This window comes from Leptonychotes weddellii, chromosome 8 (genome assembly GCF_054177405.1).
Source record: "Leptonychotes weddellii isolate Sample4059 chromosome 8, ASM5417740v2, whole genome shotgun sequence".
NCBI classification, from domain to species: domain Eukaryota; kingdom Metazoa; phylum Chordata; class Mammalia; order Carnivora; family Phocidae; genus Leptonychotes; species Leptonychotes weddellii.
In genome coordinates this window covers 32,726,457-32,752,483 of record NC_138376.1, presented here as the reverse complement: position 1 = coordinate 32,752,483, position 26,027 = coordinate 32,726,457, and the positions used below count along the sequence as shown (strand labels likewise).

The 26,027-nt window shown below is 48.8% G+C and overlaps 3 protein-coding genes and 1 long non-coding RNA gene across 7 annotated transcripts in view; 1 reads left to right on the top strand and 3 right to left on the bottom strand.

Moving 5' to 3' along the window:
* The window catches only part of POLH (DNA polymerase eta), a 277,794-nt gene that overhangs the window by 174,159 nt on the left and 77,608 nt on the right, over positions 1 to 26,027 (bottom strand). The window lies entirely within an intron of this gene.
* LOC115937655 (uncharacterized) lies at positions 1,083 to 18,274 on the bottom strand. 2 transcript variants are annotated; one of them, XR_004072911.2, is made up of 4 exons: positions 18,175 to 18,274; positions 15,456 to 15,724; positions 1,380 to 1,606; positions 1,083 to 1,196 (listed from the first exon to the last, which is right to left on the bottom strand). It is a non-coding gene; the product is annotated as an uncharacterized LOC115937655 (long non-coding RNA). The 2 variants fall into 2 exon arrangements; XR_014147666.1 differs by having other exon boundaries at positions 1,505 to 1,606.
* The window catches only part of MRPS18A (mitochondrial ribosomal protein S18A), a 16,166-nt gene continuing 8,416 nt past the window's right edge, over positions 18,278 to 26,027 (top strand). For 2 of the 3 annotated variants that reach the window (XM_081828304.1, XM_006748957.3), the window contains exons 1-2: positions 18,278 to 18,432; positions 25,427 to 25,458. In XM_081828304.1, coding sequence (XP_081684430.1) covers positions 18,321 to 18,432; positions 25,427 to 25,458 — 144 coding nt within the window. In that variant the 5' untranslated portion in view covers positions 18,278 to 18,320. Of the gene's footprint in view, positions 18,433 to 23,799; positions 23,909 to 25,426; positions 25,459 to 26,027 lie in introns of all 3 variants that reach the window. The other variant, XM_081828303.1, reaches the window with a different exon arrangement.
* Positions 23,934 to 26,027, bottom strand: part of RSPH9 (radial spoke head component 9) — a 23,783-nt gene continuing 21,689 nt past the window's right edge. The window contains exon 5 of the mRNA XM_081828301.1: positions 23,934 to 24,590. Within this exon, the coding sequence (XP_081684427.1) occupies positions 24,586 to 24,590 (5 nt within the window). The 3' untranslated portion in view covers positions 23,934 to 24,585. The remainder of the gene's footprint in view (positions 24,591 to 26,027) is intronic.

Sequence of the window (26,027 nt, the reverse complement as noted above, 5' to 3'; positions counted from 1 at the left end):
CTAGAAAGCAGAAAGAGCAGCTACTTCTGCATTAAACGGCCCTTTCGTTTCTTTGCCGGATCTGTTTTGGTGTCAGCCTCCCATCTGGACTGTGAGTTTCTGGAGGGCAGGCACCTGTCTCGTTCACCCTTAACCCCCGAATCACAGGTGCTTGCGTGCACACCATGTCAAGTCTCCGGGAAGACAGCTGCTGTGGAATAAGAACAGCTCACATTTTTTGAGCATTTTACTCCGTGCTGGGTACTCCGCTACATGCTTTTCATGCATTAACTCCTTCAATCTTCGCAATGACAGCCTTACTATCATTCCCATTGTATAGACAAGAAAACTGAGACACAGAAGATTGAGGGACTTGCCCGACATCACAGCTAATAGGTGGCAGAGCTGGGATCTGAACCCAGTCTGAGCCCAGAATATATGCTCCCAATTATTCAAATTGTCTCACGTGGCCACAATATAAGCCACACTATCCAGCCCAGCCACTGCACAAATGAGATGGGGAGGGTGGAGCCCAGCCAGAGCTTGGGACTGAGAAGTGGGGAAAGGCCTTATGGAGTGTCCCTCTCCAGAGACTTTTTTTTTCAGATTTTATTTATTTATTTATTTGAGAGAGAGCAAGAGTGAGAGAGCACAAGCGGGGCGGGGAGCAGCAAGAGGCAGAGGGAGAAGCAGGCTCCTGGCTGAGCAGGGAGCCCCATGAGGGGCTCGATCCCAGGACCCTGGGATCACGACCTGAGCCGAAGGCAGATGTTTAATCGCCTGCGCCACCCACGCGCCCCCAGAGCCTTTTTGTTTTAAAGATTTTATTTATTTATTTTAGAGAGAGCATGGGGGGAGGGGCAGAGAGAGGGAGGGAGAGAGAGAATCTCAAGCAGACTCCCCGCCGAGTGTGGAGCCCAACTGAGGGCTCCATCTCACAGCCCTGAGATCACGAAATCACGAGTCAGACGCTTAATCGCCTGCGCCACTCAGGCACCCCTCCAGAGACTTCCAAAGGAAAAGGCAGACCGTTCTCAGTCCAGGCCTGCCTGGAAGCAGTAAGCTGGACAAGATCACCTTCCAAGATTTTCACCGTCTTCTGGCTCTCACCTACGCCGAGAGCCCTAACAGCAGAAGTCTACGGGTGGCGTCCCTCACTGGGTCCAGCACGGAGCCACCGCCAATCCAGAGGTTCAAGGTAGGGAGCAGGGCAGCTCCTGAAGAAAGACAAATATTGATCTGACCCCAAATCCCTGCTTAGCCGTCAGAGGCCCCCGGTGAGGCTATCGGGAAGCAGGCAAAGGGCAGAAAAAGGCAGGGCCTTTCCAGCTCCCAAAGGGCCAACCCCAAAGGGGCCTGGCCCCCTTCCCCACTGCCCGTGCTCCCAAGTGTGTGCTCACAGAAGTCCTGGCCCAAGCATAGGTGCTCCCACGTCCCCTGAGGGTGCAACGAGCCTCAGCTGTGCAGGTACAAGGTACCAGTGAGTCCACGGGCCAGCAAATCCATCCATCTATCCGTTCTTCACCTCACAAACTTTCACTGAGCTCACGAAGCCGCAAGCCCCACGCCGGGCACCAGAGACGCAGGCCCACTTAGCGGTTACCCTTCTGGTGGAGAAAAGCAGCACCTGAATGAGGAAGCACAATAATTAAATAATCCGTGAGCCCAGTTGATGGAGTAGTCAGCAAAGGATTCTTAAAAGAGGCAACATTTGTACGGAACCTTAAAAGAAAAGCGAATGAGGGCAGGCGGGCAGGGGCGGGCATGAGCTTTCCAGGCCTCGGCCGGAGCCCACCTCTCCCCGGACAGAATATGTTTCCTGTTGTGGGAGACTGCGGGTCATCTGGGCTGACTGGCATGTGAAGTCCAAGAGGTACAGCCACAGATGAGGGATGGAGAGAGGAGGGAGACAGAAGGCTGGGCACCACGCAGGCCCCTGCAGGGCCCCAGGCTCACGCTGCAAGGGCCAGAGAAGCACGGAGGCGTAGTAAGCAAGAGAGTGACGTGGTCTTCTTTCTGGCTTAGAAAGACCATGCTGGCAGGGTGAAGAAGGATCTGAGGGAGAGAACTCTGGGCCTTGTCGGTCAACGTCATGGTCTGCAAGCCCCTCCTGCCCTTTGTACCAAACAAGACTCTGTCTACATGTTTTACATGTTAAGGGAAGGGAAAGGGTGATGACCTCCTGCATGGCTGGTCCAGACACTGCCCTAGGCCCCAAAGATGTGCAATGCTGGATCCAGCTAGCCCCCACTAGTATCAGCTGTAACCCCAGCAGGGGCGCAGAGGAGAGTAAGAGAGAGCCTTTCATGGGGGAGGCGGGGCCCGAAAATAAGGTTAGAGATTTAAAATGGCAGCAAACTTTTATGGAGTGCTTAGCGTATGCTAGGCACCGTCTCGAGGCTTCATACATATTAATCCTATGAAGTAAGTTCTATTCACTGTCCCCATGTTGCAAAACAAAGCAAGTAGAGCAAAGAAAGTTCCCACGCTGTCTCCCATGCAGATTCAAACCCAGAGTCTGGCTCTTTTTGGTTATTCAATAAACGCTTACTGAATATCTACTATGTGCCAGGCACTGTCTAAACACTTATTACACAATAGTGGGTAAGTAGTCAATTCACAAATGGGCCATGTAGTCAACAACTAGGCTGCACTACCTCCCCGAGGTTGCACTTATCTAGAACGGTCATTCTCCAACTTGGCTATAAATTCGAATCACTTGAGGATCATCTAAAAATCCTGATGCTCAGGCCACAAACTACGCCAAATAAATCACCATCTCTGAGGCTGAAAACAAGTCAAGAGTAGTTTTTAAAGCTCTCCAAAGGATTTTAAAGGGCAGTTTGAGAACCAGTGATGTGGACCAAACCCTTTATAACCCACGGAGGAGAACGGCCCAAGGTCACACAGAGAGGCAGCAGCTAACCTGTCTTCCAGGGCCCAGGGCAGGCCTCCATCTGCCGGGCCCCAGCCCCCACCCTGCATGTTGCCGTGGGAACTGAGCTGACCCACTGCTACTCCCACACGGACCTTGGAGTTCTTGGCTCAAGGCTGGCTCAGAGGAAGGAATCCAGGACAGGCTGACAGAGCCCAGAGCCCCCTCACCCCAATGTGCTCTCCTACAAGCAGCCCCTTAGGCTGGATACCTTAGGGTAGAGCCCAGCCTGGAAATTCTCTAGACCAGGATGCCAGCCTGGATTTCAAGGGCCCTCAGGGAGACTGGGGGAGGTGGGGGTGGGGGTGGGGAGATGATGAGTGGGACTTGGGGCAGGGACATCAAGGAGAGACATGCTATAGTCACAGGGGAGAGCTGGGGGTGGGGATGGATGATGACTGCCCTGACCCCACCCTGTGGGGCCCCAGGACTCCCCACTCCCTCCGCTCCCCACCCTCCTAATGACGCACTGACCCGTGCCCTCCACCTCACTGCCCTCACCCTTGATGGGGAGGCGACAACAGAAATGCTGGCAGCCTGAAGGCTATCAGACGCTGTTTCATTCTGGGGTCTGCCCGGGCTTCATAGGTCCATCCAGGGCCCCACAGGGTCCTGTGTCCAGGCTGCCCTGTCTGGGGCAGGAGGATGGAGCCTCTCACTGGGAAGAGGGTCGGGGACAGGGTCTGTCCTTCGTGGGGCTGCAGGACTGGTAATATACCCTGAGACTCCTTCTTGAAGTCCATTACCAACACAGTGCAGTGAAAGGCCATGGCTAGAAGCATGGACAGGTACTGGTCCTCGCTCCCCCTTTCTCTGCCTTGAGCAAACTGGCTTCTCAGAGCCTCAATTTCTTCATCCATAAAACAGAATAGTTGCCACCTGGCAAGTACTTGTGATAATTAAGTGATTAAGTCTGCACACTCCTGAGTGTATAGCAAGCAAGCAATACAAGGTAGCCTTTTATCATAAAGAAATAAAAGCCGATTTGTACACCTGCGTTCACAGCAGCATTAGTCACGACAGTTAAAACGTGGGAGCAACCCCAATGTCCGTGATGGATGAATGGAGGAGCAAAATGTGGTCTACACACAACGGAATATTACTCGGCCTTCCAAAGGAAGGAAATCCTAACCTACACTGCAGCATGGATGAACCTTGCGGACATTATGCTAAGTGGAATAAGCCAGGCACAAAAAGACAAATTGTACTGTGTGGCTCCTCTCGTATGAGGTACTTGGAGTAATCAACATCACAGAGACAGAAAGTAGAACATACTCACCAGGGACCGAGAGGAAAACAGAATGGGGAATTAGTATTTATAGGGAGGGACTTTGAGTTTTACAAGATGAAAAGATTTCTGGGGATGGATGGTGGTGATGGTTGCACAGTATCAAGAATGTATTTGAGGGGCGCCTGGGTGGCTCAGTTGGTTGAGCGACTGCCTTCGGCTCAGGTCATGATCCTGGAGTCCCGGGATCGAGTCCCGCATCGGGCTCCCTGCTCGGCGGGGAGTCTGCTTCTCCCTCTGACCCTCCCCCTCTCATGCTCTCTCTCTCTCTCTCATTCTCTCTCTCAAATAAATAAATAAAATCTTTAAAAAAAAAAAAAAAGAATGTATTTGATACAGCTGAGCTTTACGCTCAGATGTGACGTTTTATGTTATGCCTACTTTACCACAATAAAGCAAAACATGGGGGAAAAACATTCAAAGTCAAACTTGGTCATACAGCTGAGTACAGGCCTGCGGGAGGCTACTCCCAGGGAAGAGCAGACACGTGGCCCTCTCTTTGGGCCTCCCCTTCTGAGATAGATACAGCAGGACAGATGCACAATGAATGAGCCCAGGATTTACACCACTAATAAACAGGAAATAATAGATGGGTTTAAATATTTACACGGCATGCAGGCTTCTGGGTGGGGACATGATCAGGGAGGGCAGAGAGGAAGAGGGAGAGGAAGGGGTAGGAGCCAGAAGGACTAATGGAAGGCTCGGTAAAAAATGGGGGTTGAAGTTGCCCACCGGTGTTTCAAGTACACCCAGGAAAAGAGGGACAGCGACAGGAGGGGAAACCCCTGTCCAGGCTCAGGGGAGTGTGACAGAAGCCTGGGTCCTGCTGCCCCTTCCCTCCACGGAGAACCTTGTTTACTCTGCGAGGCTGGAAGAGAATGTAATCAAATTATGACTCGTTATTCTAAATTACTGTCTCTAGTGGGGAAGGCAGGCAGGCAGGGCTCCTGGAAGGAGAAACAAGTTGTTTTCCAGGACATTGTTTGCTCACTCTCCGGCTCCCTCTGTCCCCAAGCCCTTTCCCTCCCTTTCTGCCTCCCCACCCCACCCCACCCCCCCAATCCTGGCCGCTCCCTCCCTCCTTCCTGGGCTCTGCTCCCTATGCCCCCAGCTCCTGGGCAGACTCAGGGCGAGGGGAACTCAGCCGGTGCCCACGGGAATATCCCGTACCCCAGGACTACCTGACCAGCCAAACAGAATTTTTCCAGCCCCTCCCGCCTCCCAACCAGAGAGAACAAATACAATCTATTTCTAGATGGCAGGTCACTGGATTGACTAGGACTCTGACTCTAACTGGCTACTACTCACTTTAAGCAAGTCATTTGTCCTATCTAGAGCTGGGAGGTCATTCCAGAGAGGGGAACACCCTCTGCTGCCACTTCCTGCCTCCCAGGCCTGGGATGAGACAAGGGGGGACTCCACCATCAGAGACCCTGGGAGCCTAGGAGCCTGAGGTGGATGATACACACAGGCCTTCAAGGGCAAGGGCAGGGGGAGCCAGGGGTCAGAGAATGGCCCCATGCCCTTCCCCCGCCCCCAGACCCCAGGACCAAGCTGGCCTGGAAGGCATGAGTTCCATGCTCCCCACCCCCACCCCAGGGAGAATCCCATCTATCTCCCTCCTCTGCTCAGGGCAAAAGAGAGGAGGGGAGCAGGACACAGGTCCCACTGAAAGGTCAGATGGGCTAGAAAGGGAAAAGGAAAGAAAGCAGTCTCCCTTTCCCTCTGCTCGGTGCCTTCCAGCCACCCAGAGGAGTGAGCAGAGTTTGGCTCCACTTCCTCCCCTGGGTTCTCACGTTCCAAGGCTGGCAGCTGTATGGTGATAAATACAACCAAAAATCTTCTCAGGGGTCAAAAGGAAACTGTGAGCAAAGGGGAAAAGTGGCATTTTTTCCAAACATCAAGTCATATTTTTTGAAGATTTTATTTATTTGTCAGAGAGAGCGAGCCAGCACAAGCAGGGGGAGCGGCAGGCAGAGGGAGGAGCAGGCTCCCTGCTGAGCAGGGAGCCCGATGTGGGGCTCCATCCCAGGACCCTGGGATCATGACCTGAGCCAAAGGCAGATGCTTAACCCGACTGAGCCATCCAGGCGTCCCCCAAACATCAAGTTATGACAGATCTCCCTCTTTCATTCTCATTCTCTTCATCACACACACACACACACACACACACACACACACCAGCCGTGCACAGAGCACATACCACGTGGTTATGAGTATCCGTGTCACAGATAAAATCTAGTTTATATTCTTTTATTATTAATACCCTTAACTTTACTAAATTCACCCTGAAACTGTCAGATCCAAAGCTCACCCAGAAGTTGCCACAAGCCAGGAAGGACAATACTGAGGGAGGGTTGTGACCCTGGGCCCCAGAGTCTTCTCATCTCCCGCACCACCCTCCCACCTCACCCAAAGACAGCCTTCCCGGAAAGGCTTCTGCAGGAACAGCAGGGCCAGAGTGCAGGAAAAGAGGAGAAAGCTTGCTCCACTGGCTCCCAGTCTCTCCCCTCTGCCCATCCTAGCCCCGGCAACAGAAGAGCAATGGAAGGACATTAGCTCTCGAGTGATGGAACCACAAAGTTAGAGATGAGCCTGAGGGACTTTCTACCTGACCTCATTCTTCAAAAAAAAAAATAGATTTTATTTATTTATTTGAGAGAGAGACGGAGGGAGAGAGAGGGAGAGCATGAGATGGGGGAGGGTCAGAGGGAGAAGCAGGTTCCCCACCAAACAGAGAGCCCGATGTGGGACTTGATCCCAGGACTCCAGGATCACGACCTGAGCTGAAGGCAGTCACTTTACCAACTGAGCTACCCAGGCGCCCTACCTGACCTCATTCTTCAGAGGAGGTCACTGGAGTCGACAGTGGTCCAGGGACACGCCCCAGGTCACACAGCCGGTGAGGGGCAGACCTATCACGGAGACTCAGGTCTCCTGACTCTAATCCTCAGCGGTGACCCCCAGGGGTTCTCCAGCCGCTTCCTTCCTCCCCTCCCACCACCAGGGTCTTCATCAGCTCGGCCTGCTGCTGGGTGGGTTCACACACAGACATTCCTTTCTCACAGTTCTGGGGGCTGGGAAGCCCAAGATCAAGGTGCCAAAAGATTTGGCTCTTGGTGAGGGTCTGCTTCCTGACTTGCAGATGGCTTCATTCTCACCAGGTCTTCCCAAGACAGAGGGAGGAAGCTCTGGTGCCTCTTCCTCTTCTTATAAGGGCACTAACGTGAACACTGGGGCTCCACATTCCTGACTCATCTAAACCTAATCACCTCCCAAAGGCCCCTACCTCCTAATACCATCATACTGGGGGTTAGCACTCCAACATATAAATTGGGAGGGAGAAGGTAGAATACAAAAATTCAGTCCCGGACAACCACTCTGTGACTTTTGTCCCCTGCCAGGCCTTTCCAGGACTCTGAGGAAAACCATTCCAAATAGTAGAGCTCCCCAGGGGCCCCTGCCAGCTGGTCCTTCAGGCAGCCCCCCTCTCATCTCGATGCCCATCCCCGGCCTGGGACCCTAGTGACCTCCTGGCCCTTGGATAATGCCCACAGTAAACCAGAGAAAGCCAGAGATTAGGGGAGGGCATGGAAATCACCTCTGGATTCAGAGCAGGCCTTTTAGGCAGAGTTCCGGCCACAGCTGGAACCTGGCTCACCCTCAGCCCATGCCACCTGCTAACACCCCAGACGTCATTTTTTTATGAGAGGAGAAACTGAGCCTCAGCAAGGTGAAAGGACTGGTCCGGGCTGACCCAGTTGGTCAGCCGCAGTTCTAGAGCCCCCAGCTCTTCCATTCCGGGGTAGATGCCATGAGGCCCTGTTCAGACCCCATTTCAAGATAAAGGACGTATTTTTCCAGCTGCTTAGAGGGCAGCAGGCCGAAAGCCCTGAGCTGCCAACTCCTGTGGAGAATGTCTAGCGGAAAGGGACCTACATCCAATGGCTCATCATCATTCGAATACAAAGACCTGGCCGTCTTGGGGTGCCTGGGTGGCTCAATCAGTTGAGTGTCTGACTTCGGCTTGGGTCTGGGATGATGATCTCAGGGTCCTGGGATGGGGACCCCACATCGGGCTCTGTGCTCAGCGGGGAGTCTGCTCCCCCTCTCCCTCTCACCCTCTCTCTCTAATAAAATAAATACAATCTTAAAAAAAAAAAAAAAAAGACCTGGCCCTCTTGTCCCTACGTGAGACAATCCTGAAGGGTCATCCCAGCTTCAGAGCTCCCTGTAGGAGGCTGGGACATTTCACTGAGACCTCATTGCAGCTTGCCCCCTCCCTCTGTCCGATCCTCCTTCTTTCCCTCCCTTTAGCAAACATGGGTCCTAAGAGCACTCCCTAAAAAACCCATTGCGTGCTAACCTCCGCCTCAGAGTCCACTTCTAAGAAGCCCAATCTGCAACATACTCTGAAGTCAGGGTGCTTTCCATTGTTCTGAGAGACCTTGCACCTTACTTAGGAAAATAACCTTACCCAAAGAAAGACAAAAAATAAACAGCTCCATGGGAACATGAAAGATGGCTCCTGACCCTGGCAGAAGTCAGAAGGAAAAGCAAATCCACCAGCTGACAGTCAAGGTATTACGTGAAGGCTCTAGACACTTGTAAAGACCTGCTATGGGCTCAGCCGGCCGGGGGAGCACAGTGTGGAATGCGAGCATTTTGGCAGCATGATGACCACATGAGGGTAAGTGTGAAGTTAGTCAGCAATTAGCCCACCAGACATGAGATACCACATTCTCCCTCAATCTTGGGCACATTGACAGATGTAGGGTGTTGAGATGGGGGCACCAAAAGCCCAATTATATCCTCTACAGGTCACAGAACATCTGGGGCACTGAGCCCCACTGAAGGATCCACATTTTTAAGGAAGATACTGACCAGCCTCAGCTGCACACCAGGGTCTGGAACTTATGAGAGAAAAACAGAATTTAAGGGTGATAGGACCAAAACTGACTTGGATGCCAGTGTTGTCTTCTAAAAATGTAAATACTATAGTGTAGAAAAGAGAGGGCATAGGGAGACCCGGCAGGTATAAGTCACAGATGGGTGGATGTGGGCTGTCCAAAAATGGAGCCGGTCACCTTACCTAGCAGTGTGCTCCCCATGGGCTGGAAATGCCCCCTTGAAGCACCTCAGGGATTATGGTCACGGCACAGGCTAGTTGCCTAAGATCCATCCCACCCTTCTTCCTCAACGTGTAAGAACACCTCTGATTTTGAGCTGTGCGTGTGGCTGCCCAGAATTAAGGCATCTCTCAGAAGCTCTCACCGCCAAGTATAGCTATAGAACTAAGTTCTGGCAATACAAGGGATATAAGCTGAAGTGTGTGCAACTTCCAGGAGGCATCTTTAAAGGATAGCAAGTCGGGCCGTTCTTCATTCATTTCTCCTTTCTGCTCCCTAGACTGTATGGGCAGAGTGGCTGGCGCTCAAGCAGTCTTCTAGAACTACGAGATGGCAGAGCAACAAGCTAGACAAAGCCTGGGTCTCTCTCTCCAGAGTTCTTTGCATCTTATTTAAGTCACTGCTCTTGGGGGTTTTCCTCATGCATAGCTGACCCGAATCCTAACTAACACAGTTACTGTGACAAATGGGTGACCATTGACTAATTTTTCTGTCCAGCATTTTCCCTTAATCTTGAAACAGTACTCCCCCTTCTTTGGGGAAACATATCCTCTTTTGCCTTTTCTGCAGCTTCTCCATAGCATTCCCCTGGGGCCTGCCAATCTTAGGACCTCCACCCTGTCTCAAGCCTAGGAACCACCAGCAGCCTTACAGAGAGAAGGAGTGAATAATGGCACAATGCAGAGAGAAATAGACACATGAGAGAAGGGGAGGATGGGCCCCGTGTTTCTGAGTTTCTGGCTCCAGTTGCCCCGAGGCCCCACTGAACCCTGCCTGTCCTGGGTTGGTTATAAGAAGTAGCAAATGGGGGTGCTTGGGTGGCTCAATTGATTAAGCAGTTAAGCGCCTGCCTTCGGCTCAGGTCATGATCCCAGGGTCCTGGGATCGAGCCCCGCATCGGGCTCCCTGCTCAGTGGGGAGCCTGCTTCTCCCCTTCCCTCTGCCACTCCCCCTGCTTGTGCTTGCTCTCTCCCTCTTTCTCTCTCTGTATCAAATAAATAAATAAAATCTTAAAAAAAAAAAAAGGTAGCAAATGTCCTCCTGAAAGTTTGATGACTCACTTACAGCCCAGAGAGTCCTGGCTCGTGCGGAATAGCGTGGAATCAAGTCACCAGAGGTAGGAGCAGCCTAGCACTGGAGGGGCGGGTAGGCAAGAGAGAATACCCAGAAAGCTCAGATACAGGAAATCTGGGGAGGAAGGAGGGGAGAAGTGGGCCGGGCCTTGAAAGAAGGGAAGGCACCCCTGAAGAGGAACATAGTGACAGTAAGGGGACTGGGGGGGTGGGGAATGGGCACAGGGGAGGCTTTGAGAGTCCCTGTGGGAGAAGAGAGGGAAGACGGAGAGGGGGGGCCACCTCGAGGAAGGCCCTGTGTGTGAAGCTGGGACTTTACTTCCCTTGGTCAGCAATTCTCAGATGTTAGTATTCCAGGACTTCTTTAAAAATGCAGATTCAGAAGCCAGTTGCAAGCGACAAGATGCCATCAAGCCGGAAAGAGACCAGGCGTGTTTGGGAAAATTAGACGGGGACCGTCAAGTAGATTGGAAAGGGAGGCACAGGGCAAGGGGCAAGGCAAACGGAGGTACTGGAAAAATGACAGAAATGGAGATGGTGAGGAAGAGGGGAAATCAGGAGGTAACTTTGAAATGTGCAAAATGTATGAAAACTTTGGCGATTGGATGGGGACAGTAGATGGTGACTCTGTGAGCCACAGGGAGACTGACAGAAGTGCTGATAGTTATCAGGAAGGCGGCGGTGGCCTCACTTAGACACGGTGCACATTTATGCTCCTTCAGAAGAACCAAATAGAAATCTCTATAGAGAGTTGGAGACAGGCTGGAGCTCAGGCTGGAGCAGGGCAATGGATTTCGGACTTACCAGCATCAAGGTGAGAGCCAAAGGGTCAAAATGAGTGAGATCTCTGAATGGCAGCAAAAAGGGGAGGAGGAAGCTGAAGACCAGACACTCTCACTCTGTGTCTTTATGGAATCAGAATTTTAGAACCAGATGGGACTCCTTACTGAGGGGGAAACTTAGGCCCAGAGAGCATTACTGACTTAAGGTGGCCAGTGGGTAGAGCAGAGCCTCATTTTCAGGCTGCAGCTTTTCCATTTTGCTTTTGTATGTGTCCCTCATGTGCAAGCAGGGGACAACATCTGCCTAGGGTGCCATTTTGTCCCTATTCACAAAAATATGCCAAGAGTTCAAAGTGCTCTAAGAGGTAAAAATCTCCCCCCTTATGTAAGAATTGGATTCAGGCACCCAGAGAAAGCAATCTGACGAGTTCCTCAACCTGACAGGGATGTGAAGACCCTTTCCAAAGGGGCACCCAGCCCTCTGCACAAAGGTCTAGCCACAGCCAGGATGACTTAATTTGCGAGGACACGGAGTTGAGCGGGTGGCACTGACCCCAACCATTGGCTGAAGCTAGAGTGAGGCTAATGCCAGGTGAGCTCTGGGGGTCCCTACCAGGGTGCACTCGCTTGGAGAGGATTCTGGCCTGTGCCTGGGGAATACACACAAAGGGCATGGCAGCCTCTCTCTCCTTCAGCAGTTTTGTCTGGGGCCTCCCTTCCTCTGGCCTCACTTTCCTGAAAGGTTTTGAAGGCCCCTAAAGCCACCTCTCACCAATTTCACTTCTCTTTCATATATCCCCCCTCCCTCCAGCTGTCGTTCTGGCAGCAGCATGCCCTAGTGATCCAGCATAGAAACGAATCCATTTTGCCTTTTAATTAATCCCTTGTATGGTACGTTGAAGTTATATGATTTTTCTGAACATATTTTATTTTACTGATAAAAAATGCTTTTTAAAAAGGGGGGGAGGAAGGAAATAGATCCCAGGGCAATCGTCCAGTTCACATAAGGTTTTTTTGTCAGACAAGAGCTTCTACCCCTGAGAGTCTCCCCTGGTGCATGTAATCGTTTGTTTGCAAAAGGCACACAGTAGCTGTTCAGTGGATACTTGCTGGCCCAATGAATCCATGAACAAATGAGGGGATAAGATGAGTAACTTGGACAGAATAAAAGTCCCAGCGAGGAAGAGGAGCAACTCTTGAAAAACCGATGGAAAACCCTGAATTGCCCAGGACTCTAGACACAGCCTAGTTGTTTCTAGGCCCATTGAGTCAAACAGGGCATGCCTGTAGAGAGGCCACCACCAAGCAAGGGGTTCTTTGCCCAAGGTCTCCTCACCCACCCCCATTCATACCTGTTTGGAGGCAGCAGCCCTGCCAGACCAGCAAGAAACTGCCCTTTTTTAAAGGTCACAGGAAACACAGGTGAGCAGCCAGGCGAGCCCAAAGCAAGCAGTCCCTGGCTGTGCCCCGCAACCTCTCACGCTCTCCGTTGAGGTGTTGTCCCTTCCCTCAACTGCACAAAGCCAGTTGGGGAGGAGGGGCAGCTGCTGCAGATGAAACCAGACCCTTCTTGGGAGGCTCACAGCCTGGGCTCCTGGCCTGGGCAGGGCAGGCCACGTGTTGTTATGGTTGAGTCAACCAGCTGGGAATCAGCAGGGGTTTGTAAGGAAACCACATTAATTAGGAGAAAGCAAACATGACAGTCATTCACTCTGTCAGCCTTTTCCCCTGGCTTCTCTTGCAGCCCCCTCCCACCCTGGTCTCTAGCAGATCAGCTTCCTCCACCTTCCCGCGCCTTTTCACTGCCTCTGTCATTCACAGGGAACATCTGTGTGGCTCTTGGCTCTGACCCATTCTTCCTGGGCAAGGTAGGAGGAAGGCTGGAAGAGCATCTTCATCCACAACTGGGACCAGAACTACCTCAGCCCCAAAGCCATAGACAGGCTGATCCACCCATGGCTTCCCAGTTTCTTGTCTTTGCTCTGGCCCCAGCTGGCTGGCCTGGTGGCTGGGAGCAAGTCTCTAGACCAGACTGTTTCTGCTGCTAGTTTAAGTTTCTCTTGGCAAAATGAGCATTTCTGGTCTCATCCCTTGTGAATGTTTCCCCAAACATCTTCATTAGGAGTTTATTGGGGATGTGAGCTATCTCCAGAGTTAAGATATAGGATCCAGGACAAGTAATGGACAAAAGAAGGAAGATTTCCCTGGCAGATGGGGTGGAAGCAAGGGGGCTGGGCTCCTCAGAAGAAGGGATGGATAGGAAATTTTGTCAAGCTAAGGAGTGGCTGGTTCAGCAGCCTCCCTTCTCTCATCTCCATGTATCCCAGGGTCACTGCTGCTCTTCAGGGTCCAGAACTGCTAATGTAGATGCACACAGCTCGCCCCAGGCACCAGAGTGACTCTGCCAACAGCCCCAGAGACCCTGGCTCTTGAAAAGACCCTTCCTTTGCATAGCAGCTATCATTCTGCAGCCTCCAGAGAAGGGCCCTCACTCCCTCTTATTCCACAGCACGGTTTTACTTTAAAAAAAAAAAAAATCCAGGGGCGCCTGGGTGGCTCAGTCTTTAAGCGTCTGCCTTCGGCTCAGGTCATGATCCCAGGGTCCTGGGATCGAGCCCCACATCGGGCTCCCTGCTCAGTGGGGAGTCTGCTTCTCCCTCTCTTACTCCCCCTGCTTGTGTTCCCTCTCTCGCTGTGTCTCTCTCTGTCAAATAAATGAATAAAATCTTTAAAAACTTAAAAATTAAAAGTAAAAGTAAAAAAAAAAATCCATGGGCGCCTGGATAGCTCAGTCAGTTAAGCATCCAACCCCTAGTTTTGGCTCAGGTCATGATCTCAGGGTCATGGGATCAAGCCTTGAGTCTGGCTCCATGCTCAGTGCAGAGTCTGCTTGAGATTCTCTCTCTCACTCCCTCTCCCTCCTCCTCCACCCCTCCTTGAGCTCTCTCTCTCTCTCTCTCAAATAAATAAATAAATAAAATCTTTTTAAAAAATAGAAAATGCTATTTTTGGAATAGGGAGATAGGTCTTAGAAAATATGTTCGAAGTAAAAGCAACTTAAATTCCTAGCAATTGGGGATATGACACTTCCAGACAATGAAATAGTATACAGCCATTTAAAATAATGCTAAGGGACAGAAAAAGAGACCAAATAGAAACTCCAGGAACAGATCTAAACCAGATAAAATGCAATGAGGGAATATGTGATGTTTTTAATAAATGGTGCCAGGTCAGTTAAATATTCCTAAAAAAAAAAAAATGAACCTTAATCCCAATCTCAGATCATATAATAAAACAATTCTAGGTGAGTTTTGATCTAATTAAAAGGTAAAACAATACAGTTTTTGGAAAAAAAAACATAGAACATCTTCATGATTTTGAAAAGGAAAAAATTTAAATAAGAAACCAAAGGGGCACCTGCTGGCTCAGTTGTTAGTGTGTGACTCTTGATCTCTGCGTCATGAGTTCGAGCCCCAAGTTAGGCATGGAGCCTACTTAAAATACCAAAAATGCCAACCACAAAAGAAAAAACTGATAAATTACACTATATTAAACAATTTAAGGGGTGCCTGGGTGGCTCAGCTGGTTAAGTGTCTGCCGTCGGCTCAGGTCATGATCCCAGGGTCCTGGGATCAAGCCCCACATTGGGCTCCCTGCTCAGCAGGGAGTCTGCTTCTCCCTCTGCCCCTCCCCACTGCTCATGCTCTCTCACTCACTCTCTCTCTCAAATAAATTAATAAAATCTTTTAAAAAATTTAAAATACTGCTCATCAAAACAATATATTACAGAAGGCAACTCAGCAAGGAAGATGACATTTGCTGTACTTATATCCAACAAAGGACAAGTATCCAGAATATATAAAGAACTTCTACAATCAATAAGAAAAATACAGGCAGGGGTGCCTGGGTGGCTCAGTCGGTTAAGCATCTGCCTTCGGCTCAGGTCATGATCTCAGGGTTGTGGGATCAAGTTCTGCATTGGGCTTCTTGCTCAGCAGGGAGTCTGCTCCTCCCTCCTCCTGCTGTTCCCCCTGCTTTACACCCTCTCCCTCCCCCCCATTACAAAAAAATAAATAAAATCTTGAAAAAAAAATCACTTCATTGAAAAAAAAATAAAGGCAACCCAATATAAAATGGGCCAAAGACTTGAACAGACATTTTACAAAAGAAAGTATCTAAAGGACATAAACATATGACAAATGATTCATCTTCATTAGGCATCAGAGAAATGTAAATTAAATACACAATGAAGTCCTAGGACATACTCACCAGGATGGCCAAGATGAAAAGCACAAAAAATATCAAATATTGATAAAGATGTGGAGCAACAAGAACTCTTATACACAACTGGTACCAAATAAACTGTTTGGCAGTATCTACTATCTAGTATCTAAGTACATATATACCCTATGATCCAACAGTTCCACTGCTAGATATATTCCTGAGGGATGTCTGTTCTAGTCTTCACCAAAAATCATACAGAAGAGTGTTCATCGCAGCACAATTTATAGTAGTCCCAACTGGAAAGTATCCAAATCCTATTAACAAGAGAAAGGATAAATTGTAGTATAACCACACTGGAACATTATACAGCAATGAGAATGCATAAATAACAAGTACACATAACAATATGGGTGAATCCCACTCATGTTGTTGATGAGTAGATGAAAGCAGACACAAAAGAGCACATGCTTTGTAGATTCTATTTATACAAAGTTCAAATGCAGGAAAAAGTAAATTATGATGCCAAAAATTAGGATAATGATTACCCTTGAAGAGGGGATAATGCCTGGAAGGGGACACCACGGGGTCTTCTGAATTGCTATTAATGTTCTACTTGGTGGTGTGGATAGTGTATTCCCTTTGTGAAAATTCATCAAGCTGCACACTGATAATTTGTGTACTTTCTTATACAGGTTATTCTTTGTCTAAAAAAAAATTTTTTTTTTTAAGATTTTTATTTGACAGAGAGATAGAGAGAGAGCACAGGTAGGCTGAGCGGCAGGCAGAGGGAGAGGGAGAAGTGGGCTCTCTGCTGAGCAGGGAGCCCGACGTGGGGCTCGATCCCAGAACCCTGGGATCATGACCTGAGCTGAAGGCAGCTGCTTAACTGACTGAGCCACCCAGGTGCCCCTAAAAAAAATTTTTTTTAAGCTAGTCTCCTGAGCAAAATCTGGTCTCAAAGAATTTTTTTTCATGTAGGGACTAATAATAAATAGGTTCAGAAAAATAAGATATTGCAAAGTATTATTTCAGTATTATGTCATTTTGCTAAATGTAAATAATGTTTAACTCTGGATTATGGATGATATATATTTACTTTTTACTTTACTGTTTTATTTTTCCTACAGTAATCACATTACTTGTCATTGTATAAAATATAAGTTGTTTCTTAAAATAAAATTTGATTATAATAAGTCAGGATAAGATAATGAAGAGAGGGTTGGCACTCAAATACTTTAGCTCATTGTGTCCAAAATAAGCTCTGGGTGGAAGCTCTCTTACTGCCCTGGTTGCTACTGGATCATCAGAAGCTGGGGACTTGTAAAGAAACAGGGGATATGGTATAAGCAGGAAGGGCTCAAGGTCATCATACAGAAGGAAAGTGGAAGCTATAGGAAAAGCCAAGGCTTTCCTGATCCTGGCCAGGACATCTTGAAAAATACCCCACCAAAACCCTCTCCACGACTCCTAATTCATGTGTCTGTCTCATTCACCCATACTGATCTTTCTCTCCAGGATCTGCCTTTGCTGAATGTGATGTTTTATGGTAACCTGATGCCATATTTCTACTGTTTTCCTTGTCTATGGCGATATCACTCAAGCGCCCCATAGAGCAGCTGTTCTGCATCTCCTTAGTCCACCAGGGTGACAGTCCCAACTGGAAGATGGGCTCCTTCCCTCCCCTTTATCAGGAAACATTTAATACTCTGCCATTTAATGAGCCTGATTTTTCCATCTATGAGTCAGGGTAGGATAACTAGAAAATCCCCTTTCAGGTTTATTTTGGAGGGTGGAAAAGAATATCCTATTCACCAAGTGGAAGAATTGAGCTGTGTATATTTCTTATGTAGCTCTAGGGGAGCATCCTATATATCCTGCAAATCCAAAAGAGGGAAAACTGGGCAGTTGTGTTTTCTTTATAGCACTACAAGCTTCTCGTTATGAAAGTACATCAAACTTATGAAAAGTACCTAGCACGAGGGCCATCTCAGTAATTGCCTTATTAATTAGCTTTTGTTTATTGAGCACTTAGGTCTTATCTCATCTAATCTTCACAACCCTATGAGATAGATTCTACTCATTCACTGCACTTACTGTGTTTCAGCACTGCATTAATTGCTGAAGATATAAGTCAACAAAAAAACAGTATTTCTGCCTTCATGGAGTTTACAGTCTGGTGAAAAGACACGTATTATACAAATAGAGGTAAAACCCCATCATGCCAAGTACTAAAATGGAGAGTTATCTGGTGCTGAGAGCCAGTAACAGGGAGGTTAAGGAAGACTCTAATGTGGAAGTGAATTTTGAACTGAGCTCTGAGAAATAAGGAGTTTAGCAGGTGGCCAAAGAGCACGTAGAGGAAATAGCTATGCAAAGGCCCTGGGGCCAAAGGTAAGTGTTAGGTATAGGAGAATGAAAGACAAGTGTGTTTGGAGGGGGTGGGGAGGACACAGATTGGTGGAGAAGTTAGGAATTAATTCTATCCCAGGTCTGCCTGATACCTGACGTTCCAGAACTAGAGTCCTAACAATCTCAAACTCTACTGTACAGGTCTAGTCTTAGCCATAAGAGGCAGAAAATCCACATCTGACCTGAAGAAAAAGCTTTTAAGTAAATAGGGGTGGTGTATGTGATTTTACAAAGGAAGCCTGTGAGGGTACGAAAGCGACCTGACACTTCGAGGACCGGCAGACGGGAGCCCGAACACCTGCCCTAGACCCTCAGAACGAAGCACAGGCTTAACACAGAAATCCTCTAGGCTTACCCCTCCGTGGGACAGACTAGGGAAAAGGAAGCGCGAGAGTATCCGAGCCAGAAGCCCACAGCCGCACACTTCCTGCTCACCACTGCGGCTGCGCGCGCGCCGTTCCGGAAGCGGAAGTGCACAAGAGGTCACCGTTGGTTTTCAAGATGGCGGCCCTCAATGTGCTGGTGTATCCCTCTGGACGGCTGCTCCGAGGGCTCCTGGCTGGCCCGATCGCGACCAGCTGGGCTCGGCTTCCAGCTCGCGGGTTCAGGGAAGGTTAGTCCTGGGTCCCGGTTATCTCCCAAGGTTGAGGAAAAGATCAGTGGAGTTTGCTTTCTCCAGCCCCCGTGTGCTCCCCTCCCTCCCTTTCCTTCGCGCGGTTCTGAAACCCGGGAGATGCTGGCGCTCCCGGGGTGCTTGAAAGCCCTTTCCAGACCTTGATGCTATTGTCTTGACCTCCCACCGCTCGCGAGTGTTCTTACTGGTGGGGGCGGGGAAGGACGGAAAGAAAGCCCTGCTTAGTTAGCAGGGGCAGTAAGAAACCTGGCCCGGGATTCAGAAAAGTTTTTGGTAAAGGTTAGCGTGTTAGTTTTGCTTTCCGTATTCTCTCAGCCGCCGCCTCCTTTGTTAAAAAAAAAATCCCTGGACCATGAGAGAAGGACATGTGGCTATCCTTCTCAGGGCCTCCGTTTCCAGTTTCTCATCTGAAAATGCTGTGCTCTGATGGCGTCTTTTTCTGCCCCGGCCCCTAGTCTCCCAGAGAGGTGGAAGCTAAGGTGGAAAAGCCATCGAACAGCTGAAACAGACAAATGCTTTATGGTGGTTCTCCTTTTCATTAATCTTAAGCCTTGAAAGGCAGCCTGATTATAGCCTTGAACTGGGAGCTTACTGAAGGCCAGATACTGTACTTCAGACTGTCAAAGGATCCTGGAAAAAGAGAAAATTCAGCCCTTTTCCTGAGAAGTTGGGTTCTAAAGAGATGATATGTATACTGTCCAATAAATGCAAGTTAGGTATTTACATGATTAACTACAGGGAGATTTGGTTGCCAGAAACAGAAACCCAATTGGAAGTTTAAATGAGGGGAATGTGTCTTGAATGGGCTTTTTTTTTTTTTTAAAGATTTTATTTATTTATTTGACAGAGAGAGAGAGAGACAGCGAGAGAGGGAACACAAGCAGGTGGCAGTGGGAGAGGGAGAAGCAGGCTTCCCGCTGAGCAGGGAGCCCGATGCGGGGCTCGATCCCAGGATCCTGGGATCATGACCTGAGCCGAAGGCAGACGCTTAACGACTGAGCCACCCAGGCGCCCCTGAACGGGCTTTTTAAAAGGATGGAATCTCATCCTCGCAAAGAGTGAAAAGGTCTGTCAGGACGCAGCCTTCCTTTGTGCACTGCTGGACGCCAGAATGGATGAATGATGTGCAAAAGAAGTGATGTGGGTTTGTTTGTTTTTAAGATTCTGCCATGGTATTGGCCAGCGCATCCTTTAAAGTTGAGAGGTGCCGAGAGGAAAAGAGTGATCATTGTTGTCAGAGGGAGCAGAAAAGTCCAAAGAGAGGAACCTAAAGAGGAGTCCATTGGATTTGTCTCAGAAAGAAAGCTGTTTTGGCTTTCAAACAGCAGTGGCGGACAGGGCTCCTTGTAGGCCCAGGCGCAGCCCAACCAGCTGGACTCGACCTCCATCTGGCAGATTCAGGGGAAGGGAGGGCTGGATCCCAGTTTGGGGAAATCAAAGAGATATTTCATGAAGAAATGAAAATAGGTGTATTAGAAGAATTTAGCTATGAAGGCAAGATGGAACATATAGTAGAAAGAACGACAAAATCCAGATACTGCCTGGTTAATATTAGATAAGCTAATCCATTAATAAAGAAAGGTACCAAAGAGATCATGCTGATGATAGGAAGGACATGGTAAGATGTTTCATCTATACCCTGCTGCAAAATAAGCATATACCCTTAACATTTTTGAGGGTGTCTCCGAAGTGTCAAGCTCTAATAGCTGTAATTTACATATCCATTGTGAAATTCAGAGTTGAAAACAGTTCTTTGCTCTGTTCCCAGAGAATGGGGAAGAGGAATAGTTTTTGTTTGTTTGTTTGTTTACAAAAGAATATTTGAGATTGGAATTTTTTCAGTTGGAGATTTTGTGAAATGATGGACTGTATGATCAGATGGGTCTTTGAACTTCTTTCCATAAATACCTGGGTTGGTAACTCTTCTGTTACTTGCTGTCAGACCTGAAAGCTAAATCATTGAATTGATGTGATCTTACATGAAGGCACTACCGTATTCTTTATTCTGCTTGAGAACCACCTGTCTTCAAAGCCTTTAAATGAAAAAACTTTGTCTTGATATACTACCTTCTATGTGTAAGGTGTAAAATATTAAATATGTAGTTAATTTTGACTGCCCGGTCCCGGCTGGTATATTTGACACCCAAACAATATTGTACACACAGAATTTAAAGTTGTGGGCAGGAAGCTGGATGTTTGCTGAAAATATTCAAGAGTATCAAATAGCATTACTTAATTTTAGTCAGAGTTTATGAGCACCCAGCATTCCGTGCTCTTGCCTGTAGAGACTCTCAGGCTAAAGCAGTGGTTCTCAGTTGGGGGGCAGTTTTGTCCCCTGGGAACATCTGGCAATGTCTAGAAGCATTTTTGGTTGTCACAACTGGTACTCCTGACATCTGGTGGGTAGAGGCCAGGGATGCTGCTCAACATCTTACAGTGCCCAGGACGTCCCCCCCCCCGCCCCCAAACAAAGGACCACCTGGCCTGAAATGTCACTTGTGCTGCTATTGAGAAAGCCTGGTTGAAAGTTTGATAAGAGGGACACACAAAGGCAAGAAGGATAGTGGAAGGAACAAAAGTGAAGGAAGACAAAAATGGAAATTGGGGTTTAGTCTGTGCCTGCTGCAAGCACTGTGCTAGGTTTTCCACATACATTTATTCCGTCTTCTCAACAGTCTTTAAAGGCAGATATTACTGACAAATTACTGAAGAAATCTGGCCCAGAGGAGTTCAGTAGCTGCCCCGGATCACCCAGCTAGTAAGTGGTGGCATTGGAAGTAGAACCAGCACTCCTCCCTCTCCACCACTAAGACTGCCACGGTACGCCATGGGAGGGCTGCCCTGTGGTTCTCCCACCTGAAAGCTTTCATCATTTAACTTGCTGAAGACGGTGTAGTGCTTTTTATGGGAAAGATTGTGTTAGATCTCATTCCTGCCTTCTCACTCTTGGGAAGGAAATGTATTTAAAACAAAAACACATGTGACTCTCTGAATTAACAGGGCACATCTATCGGAAACTAGTGCAGAGCGTGTTGAAATGAGTAAAGGCTGAAGGGAATTTTCTTCATCTCTTCCAGTTGGCTGAGGGGCTTTCTGGAGGACCTAGCATTTCAGACAAGGACGCACCTGGCAGGATGGGCAGCCCTGTAGCTAAAAGCTTTGAGAGGGGAGTGTGTGAGTTGGGGGCTTCAAAGACTTCAAGGGACATAGTCCAGAGGAACCTGCTAGTGGGAAAAGCCTAGTGCAGAGGGACATTCCCTCAGAGGTCCAGGGGAAAGAACGGGGTAGATGACTGGAGAATCAGAAAACTTGAGTAGTAGAATTAAAGATGAACAGAGGGAAGTGGGGAAGGAGTTTGAGAAAAGTAGTCAACGGCCGGAAGTGCAGCCACATGTCCCAAACACACACTCCACTCTCTGGTCCTCCGCCAAGACTTGTGAGTGGTGCCTTTTAGCCATCAGTGACTCTGTTCTGTCATTCTCTGCTTGGTACCTGGTTTCCACGGATCCTTTCCAAGAAGGACTTGGTTTCTGGGCACTTCCTATAGCAGCGCCCTCCACATCATTCATGAGTCCTCCTTTCTCCTTCACTAAACAGTTGGGTCTTGATACTGCTGCATTTCACTGTGTGTGTGTTTGTGTGGCCATCGAGGTCTTTCTGCGTTCACTACAGTCTCAGCCCAGCACTGTTTGCACTAGACTGTTACAATTCAGTTATCTTGGACTCCATCCTAAGCGAGTATTTATTGAAGTACTCAAAGGACCTCTTTACGAGGCGTAGACTTTTATTGTACTGAAGTTCCCATACTTGGTTGCGTTCCCTTTTCTCCTCTAGGGTAAAGACTGTCTTCCTATTCTGTTGTAGCCCTCCACAGTGGGTGGGGCCGGGCTGTACTCCCTGGGGGCTCAGCAAATGTGTTGTCTCACGTGGGATGGGTTATTTGATGTGTATGAGAGAAGTGCCAGTCTTAGAAGATTTGGCCCCTAACTCCAGTTTAGAAACTCCAGTTTCATGTTTTTCCTTAGCTTACATCATAATAGCCATATTTCAGAACACAAGGGTGATTCCACCTTTTTCTAAACAAGTTGTCTGTCAGTACCTAAATGTCTTAGTCCAGTTTTTCATGGTTACCCCCATCTTGAGTGTGAGGAGGCCAGGGACAAAATGAATCTCAGGTTTGGTTTGGTTTTGACCTGTTTTTGTATGCACACTGGAAAGCAAAACTATTTTGATTCCTATCTCCTGTTTTCAGAGGCTTAAAATCTAGGGGCTTCTTGAGGTTCCACCCAGGCCTCCTGCCCCTGCACTGAGACACCGCCCTGATCACTCTCAATCTTGTAAGAGTTCTCAGGTCATTCTTTCTGGTTTGACAAATTGTCTGTAGTAGATAAGCATCTGCCTATTGTCTTACCCCCTGGCATACAGTAAGATGATTCACTGGCTCAGGGTTGCCGAGTGGGGAGCTGGCAAACAGCGGAGGTGGCCATAAGCTTTGATCTCTTTTCCAGGGGCCAATGGAATGACTTCAGGGTTTGGTTCTTTGCCGGGAGTGATGTGTGTTTTGTTAGATTTGTTTACCTCATGGTTGGGACCCAAGTGCCTCCATAGAGAGGGGAACCACATGTTTATCCGCTTTTTGTTTCAGGCCATCTTCTCCTGCTGGCTCAAGTGGTACCAGGAATGTGTCTCTCCTTTTGTTTCCTCCCCGGATTCTTAGAAACTTCCCCCTCACCTGTTGCTGCCTAGATTTGGTTGCCTTCCATCCCTCTCCCAGGTTGGTTTTTTGCAAAGTTTCCGGGATGCCTGGAAGCCCTGCTGAGCTGGGGCTCTGCCCTGCTTCTGCTCCCCCATGTCTGTAGGTTGACATATTCCAGTGACTGTCCCCCCGCAGCTGTGCAGGCCTCCCGACTGAGCACCAGGCTGAGTCTCACCCACATCCCGTTTAGGCTGGTCTGCGTTCCGAACAAGTAGATCCGTGTGTGGGGTGACGCATTTTCTTTTACAGGGAGAAAACTAGTTTGTCTTTGAATTGATTAGTTAACTACAGTGTTCTGGAGAAAGCCTCAGGGCCTTTCTGGCCATCGTGGCTTCTTTGTGTGTATCTGGAGTTGGAACACTGAGGGGCTCTCAGGTTGGTTGTTTTGGAGTAATGAGGCTTTATGAATGGCCTTGCGCAGAAAACAAATGGGGGACAATTCCAGGCAGTCTGTGTCCAATTAGGTGTTGGTCACAGAGCTCAGTGATCACAGATGCTGCCAAGGGCCTCCGGTTGGGTTAGAGTTGCCTCACTTTTTTCTTAGATATTCATTCTCTTTCTCTCTTTTTACTGTTTATTTTTTATTGCAGAAGCAGTACATGTTTATTTTAAAAACTTCAGAAAATCCAGGCAGGCATAAAGAACAAAGTAAAAATCACGTACTGCCACCACCGAGAGAAAACCAGCATTACCATTTAGGTACACATGTTTGACTGTATGTGTGCTTATGAATATATTTCCAGGAAAAGGTCCATAACTTTCACTAGATTCTTAACATTAAGAATCTTAGGCTCTTTCTTTTTTTAAGATTTGTTTATTTATTTTTAGAGAGAGAGAGCATAGGGGGAGGGGCAGAGGGAGAGAGAGAATCTCAAGCAGATTCCCCGCCGAGCACAGAGCCAGACGCAGGGCTCGATCTCACGACCCCGAGATCATGACCTGAGCCAAAACCAAGAGTCCGACGCTCCACCAACTGAGCCACCCAGGCCCCCCGGAACCTTAGGCTCTTTCTAAGCTGCACTACTTCTTGCCTCGCTGAAGCTGAGTAAAACTACTTGTGGGAGCCCGGCTGCTGTTTCGATACGGTGTTTGTACGTAAGGAGACAGTTTGCAGTCTAGCTCTGCAGACCAAGGTTTTGTGTAGCAGTGATTAGCAGTCAGAAGGGGCCGTGCTGACGGTTTCACGGTCTTGGTGCTAGCTAGCATTGACTGAGCGTCTGCTGCGTGCCGGTTCCCACGCTAACCGCAGTGGCTCCTCTCTTTCTAAAGACACTGGAGAACAAGGGGGAAGCTCCAAGAACTTTGTTTGATTATATTGGCCAAACGTGCGCCATTGGCTTGGTTCTTCCTTGGAATATTCTTGAAGTTGTCATTTTTTATCCTGGTGAAATAAGCGAGGAAATACATACAGCCTGAGGGATGTGTGCGACTTACCGTCCTGCCCTTGAGTTCTCCTCCGGGCAGAGCGCTGAGGGAGCCCCCCTCCGTTTGCACTTGCAGCGCTCTCCTGAGAACTCAGCCCGGGCCGGCGTCTGGAGGCCCCTCTCCCCCACCCCTGCCCCCACCTGCTCCCGCGTACATGCGTAGCACAGTGCACCCTGCACGAGCCGCGTGCAGAAGGGCAGAGGATTTAACTCACACAGCTGCCTCTTAGAGCTCTAGCACGGCTCCCCGAGCCGAGTTCTGTGGGTGAGCTGCTCTCACTCCTTATCTGCCCTGGGGCCACTGGAGCAGCCTTAGTTCAAGCCTGTATCAGAGACTGCACATTCTTCAGGGTCAGAAGCCATGTTTGTGTGATTCTCGTCATGAAAGGACACACGCAATGGGTACTTTTGAAGGTCTTTTAGATGCTTCCACTCCCACCCAGCCTAACTCTGAGGTCATTATTGCTAGCCACGGGAGGGCAGGATCTTGCCAATTCCCTTGGTTTAGAACCAAGATGAATCTTGGCTTAGAAAGACAAAAACAGTGTAGAGACCCTTAATCCCAGAGAGATGGTATTACTTGGGCATCTAGGCTTGCCCCCACCCAGCCTCGAGGGCATAGAGCCTTGGCACTTGGAGATGAACCCCGCACGCTTTCTTTCCCAGGTGGGGACCGTGGGAGAGTGCAGACTGAAGGCTCCGATTTTCTGCATGTGTAGAATTTGAGCTGTTATTTGAAACTCCCTGTTCCTTATTAAATGGCTGACCTGATTTTTCCCCTTTATCTCTGTAGTGGTGGAGATCCAAGAAGGGAAGACGACTACAGTAAGTATCATCAAATTGGCCACTTACGACCTCTTTAACTCTTGGAGCTGCCGGGGGGCAGAGAGGGGGGAGGAGGAAGGCCAACCCAAACTGGACTCCTGGCATCAGGAGCAGCTCCCTCTGTCACCATAAATCCCACAGTCTAACGTTTTTCAAGCTGTGTGCTGTCATGTGGTTGAATCAGGAACAGTCATCGTGCCTGGACTGAGGCATCCGTTGTTTGATTAAAGTGGCCTTTTGTATGATAAGGAAGGTCTCAGAGGTCTTTGGTGGGGATAAATCAGTTTTCCAAAGGAGAAACCAAGGCAGTGGTGAGAGTAGAGAGCCCAAGTAAGTTGACCCATGGCCGGGAGCCTGGACCAAACTACTTCTTAAGTGATGCCATTAAAAGGTGACACTCTCTGGGCCCTGGGCTCACTGGCCGGCACCCTGGCTTGTCTGTTGGTTAAAAAGCTAGAATGATTCTTCATCCACCTACTCCCCCCTTTCCCTTGTTGGGCCCATCTCACCTCCCTTCCTCGGGGAGTCATGGGGCCTAGATTATCCTATAATCCCTGAAAGACAACGTT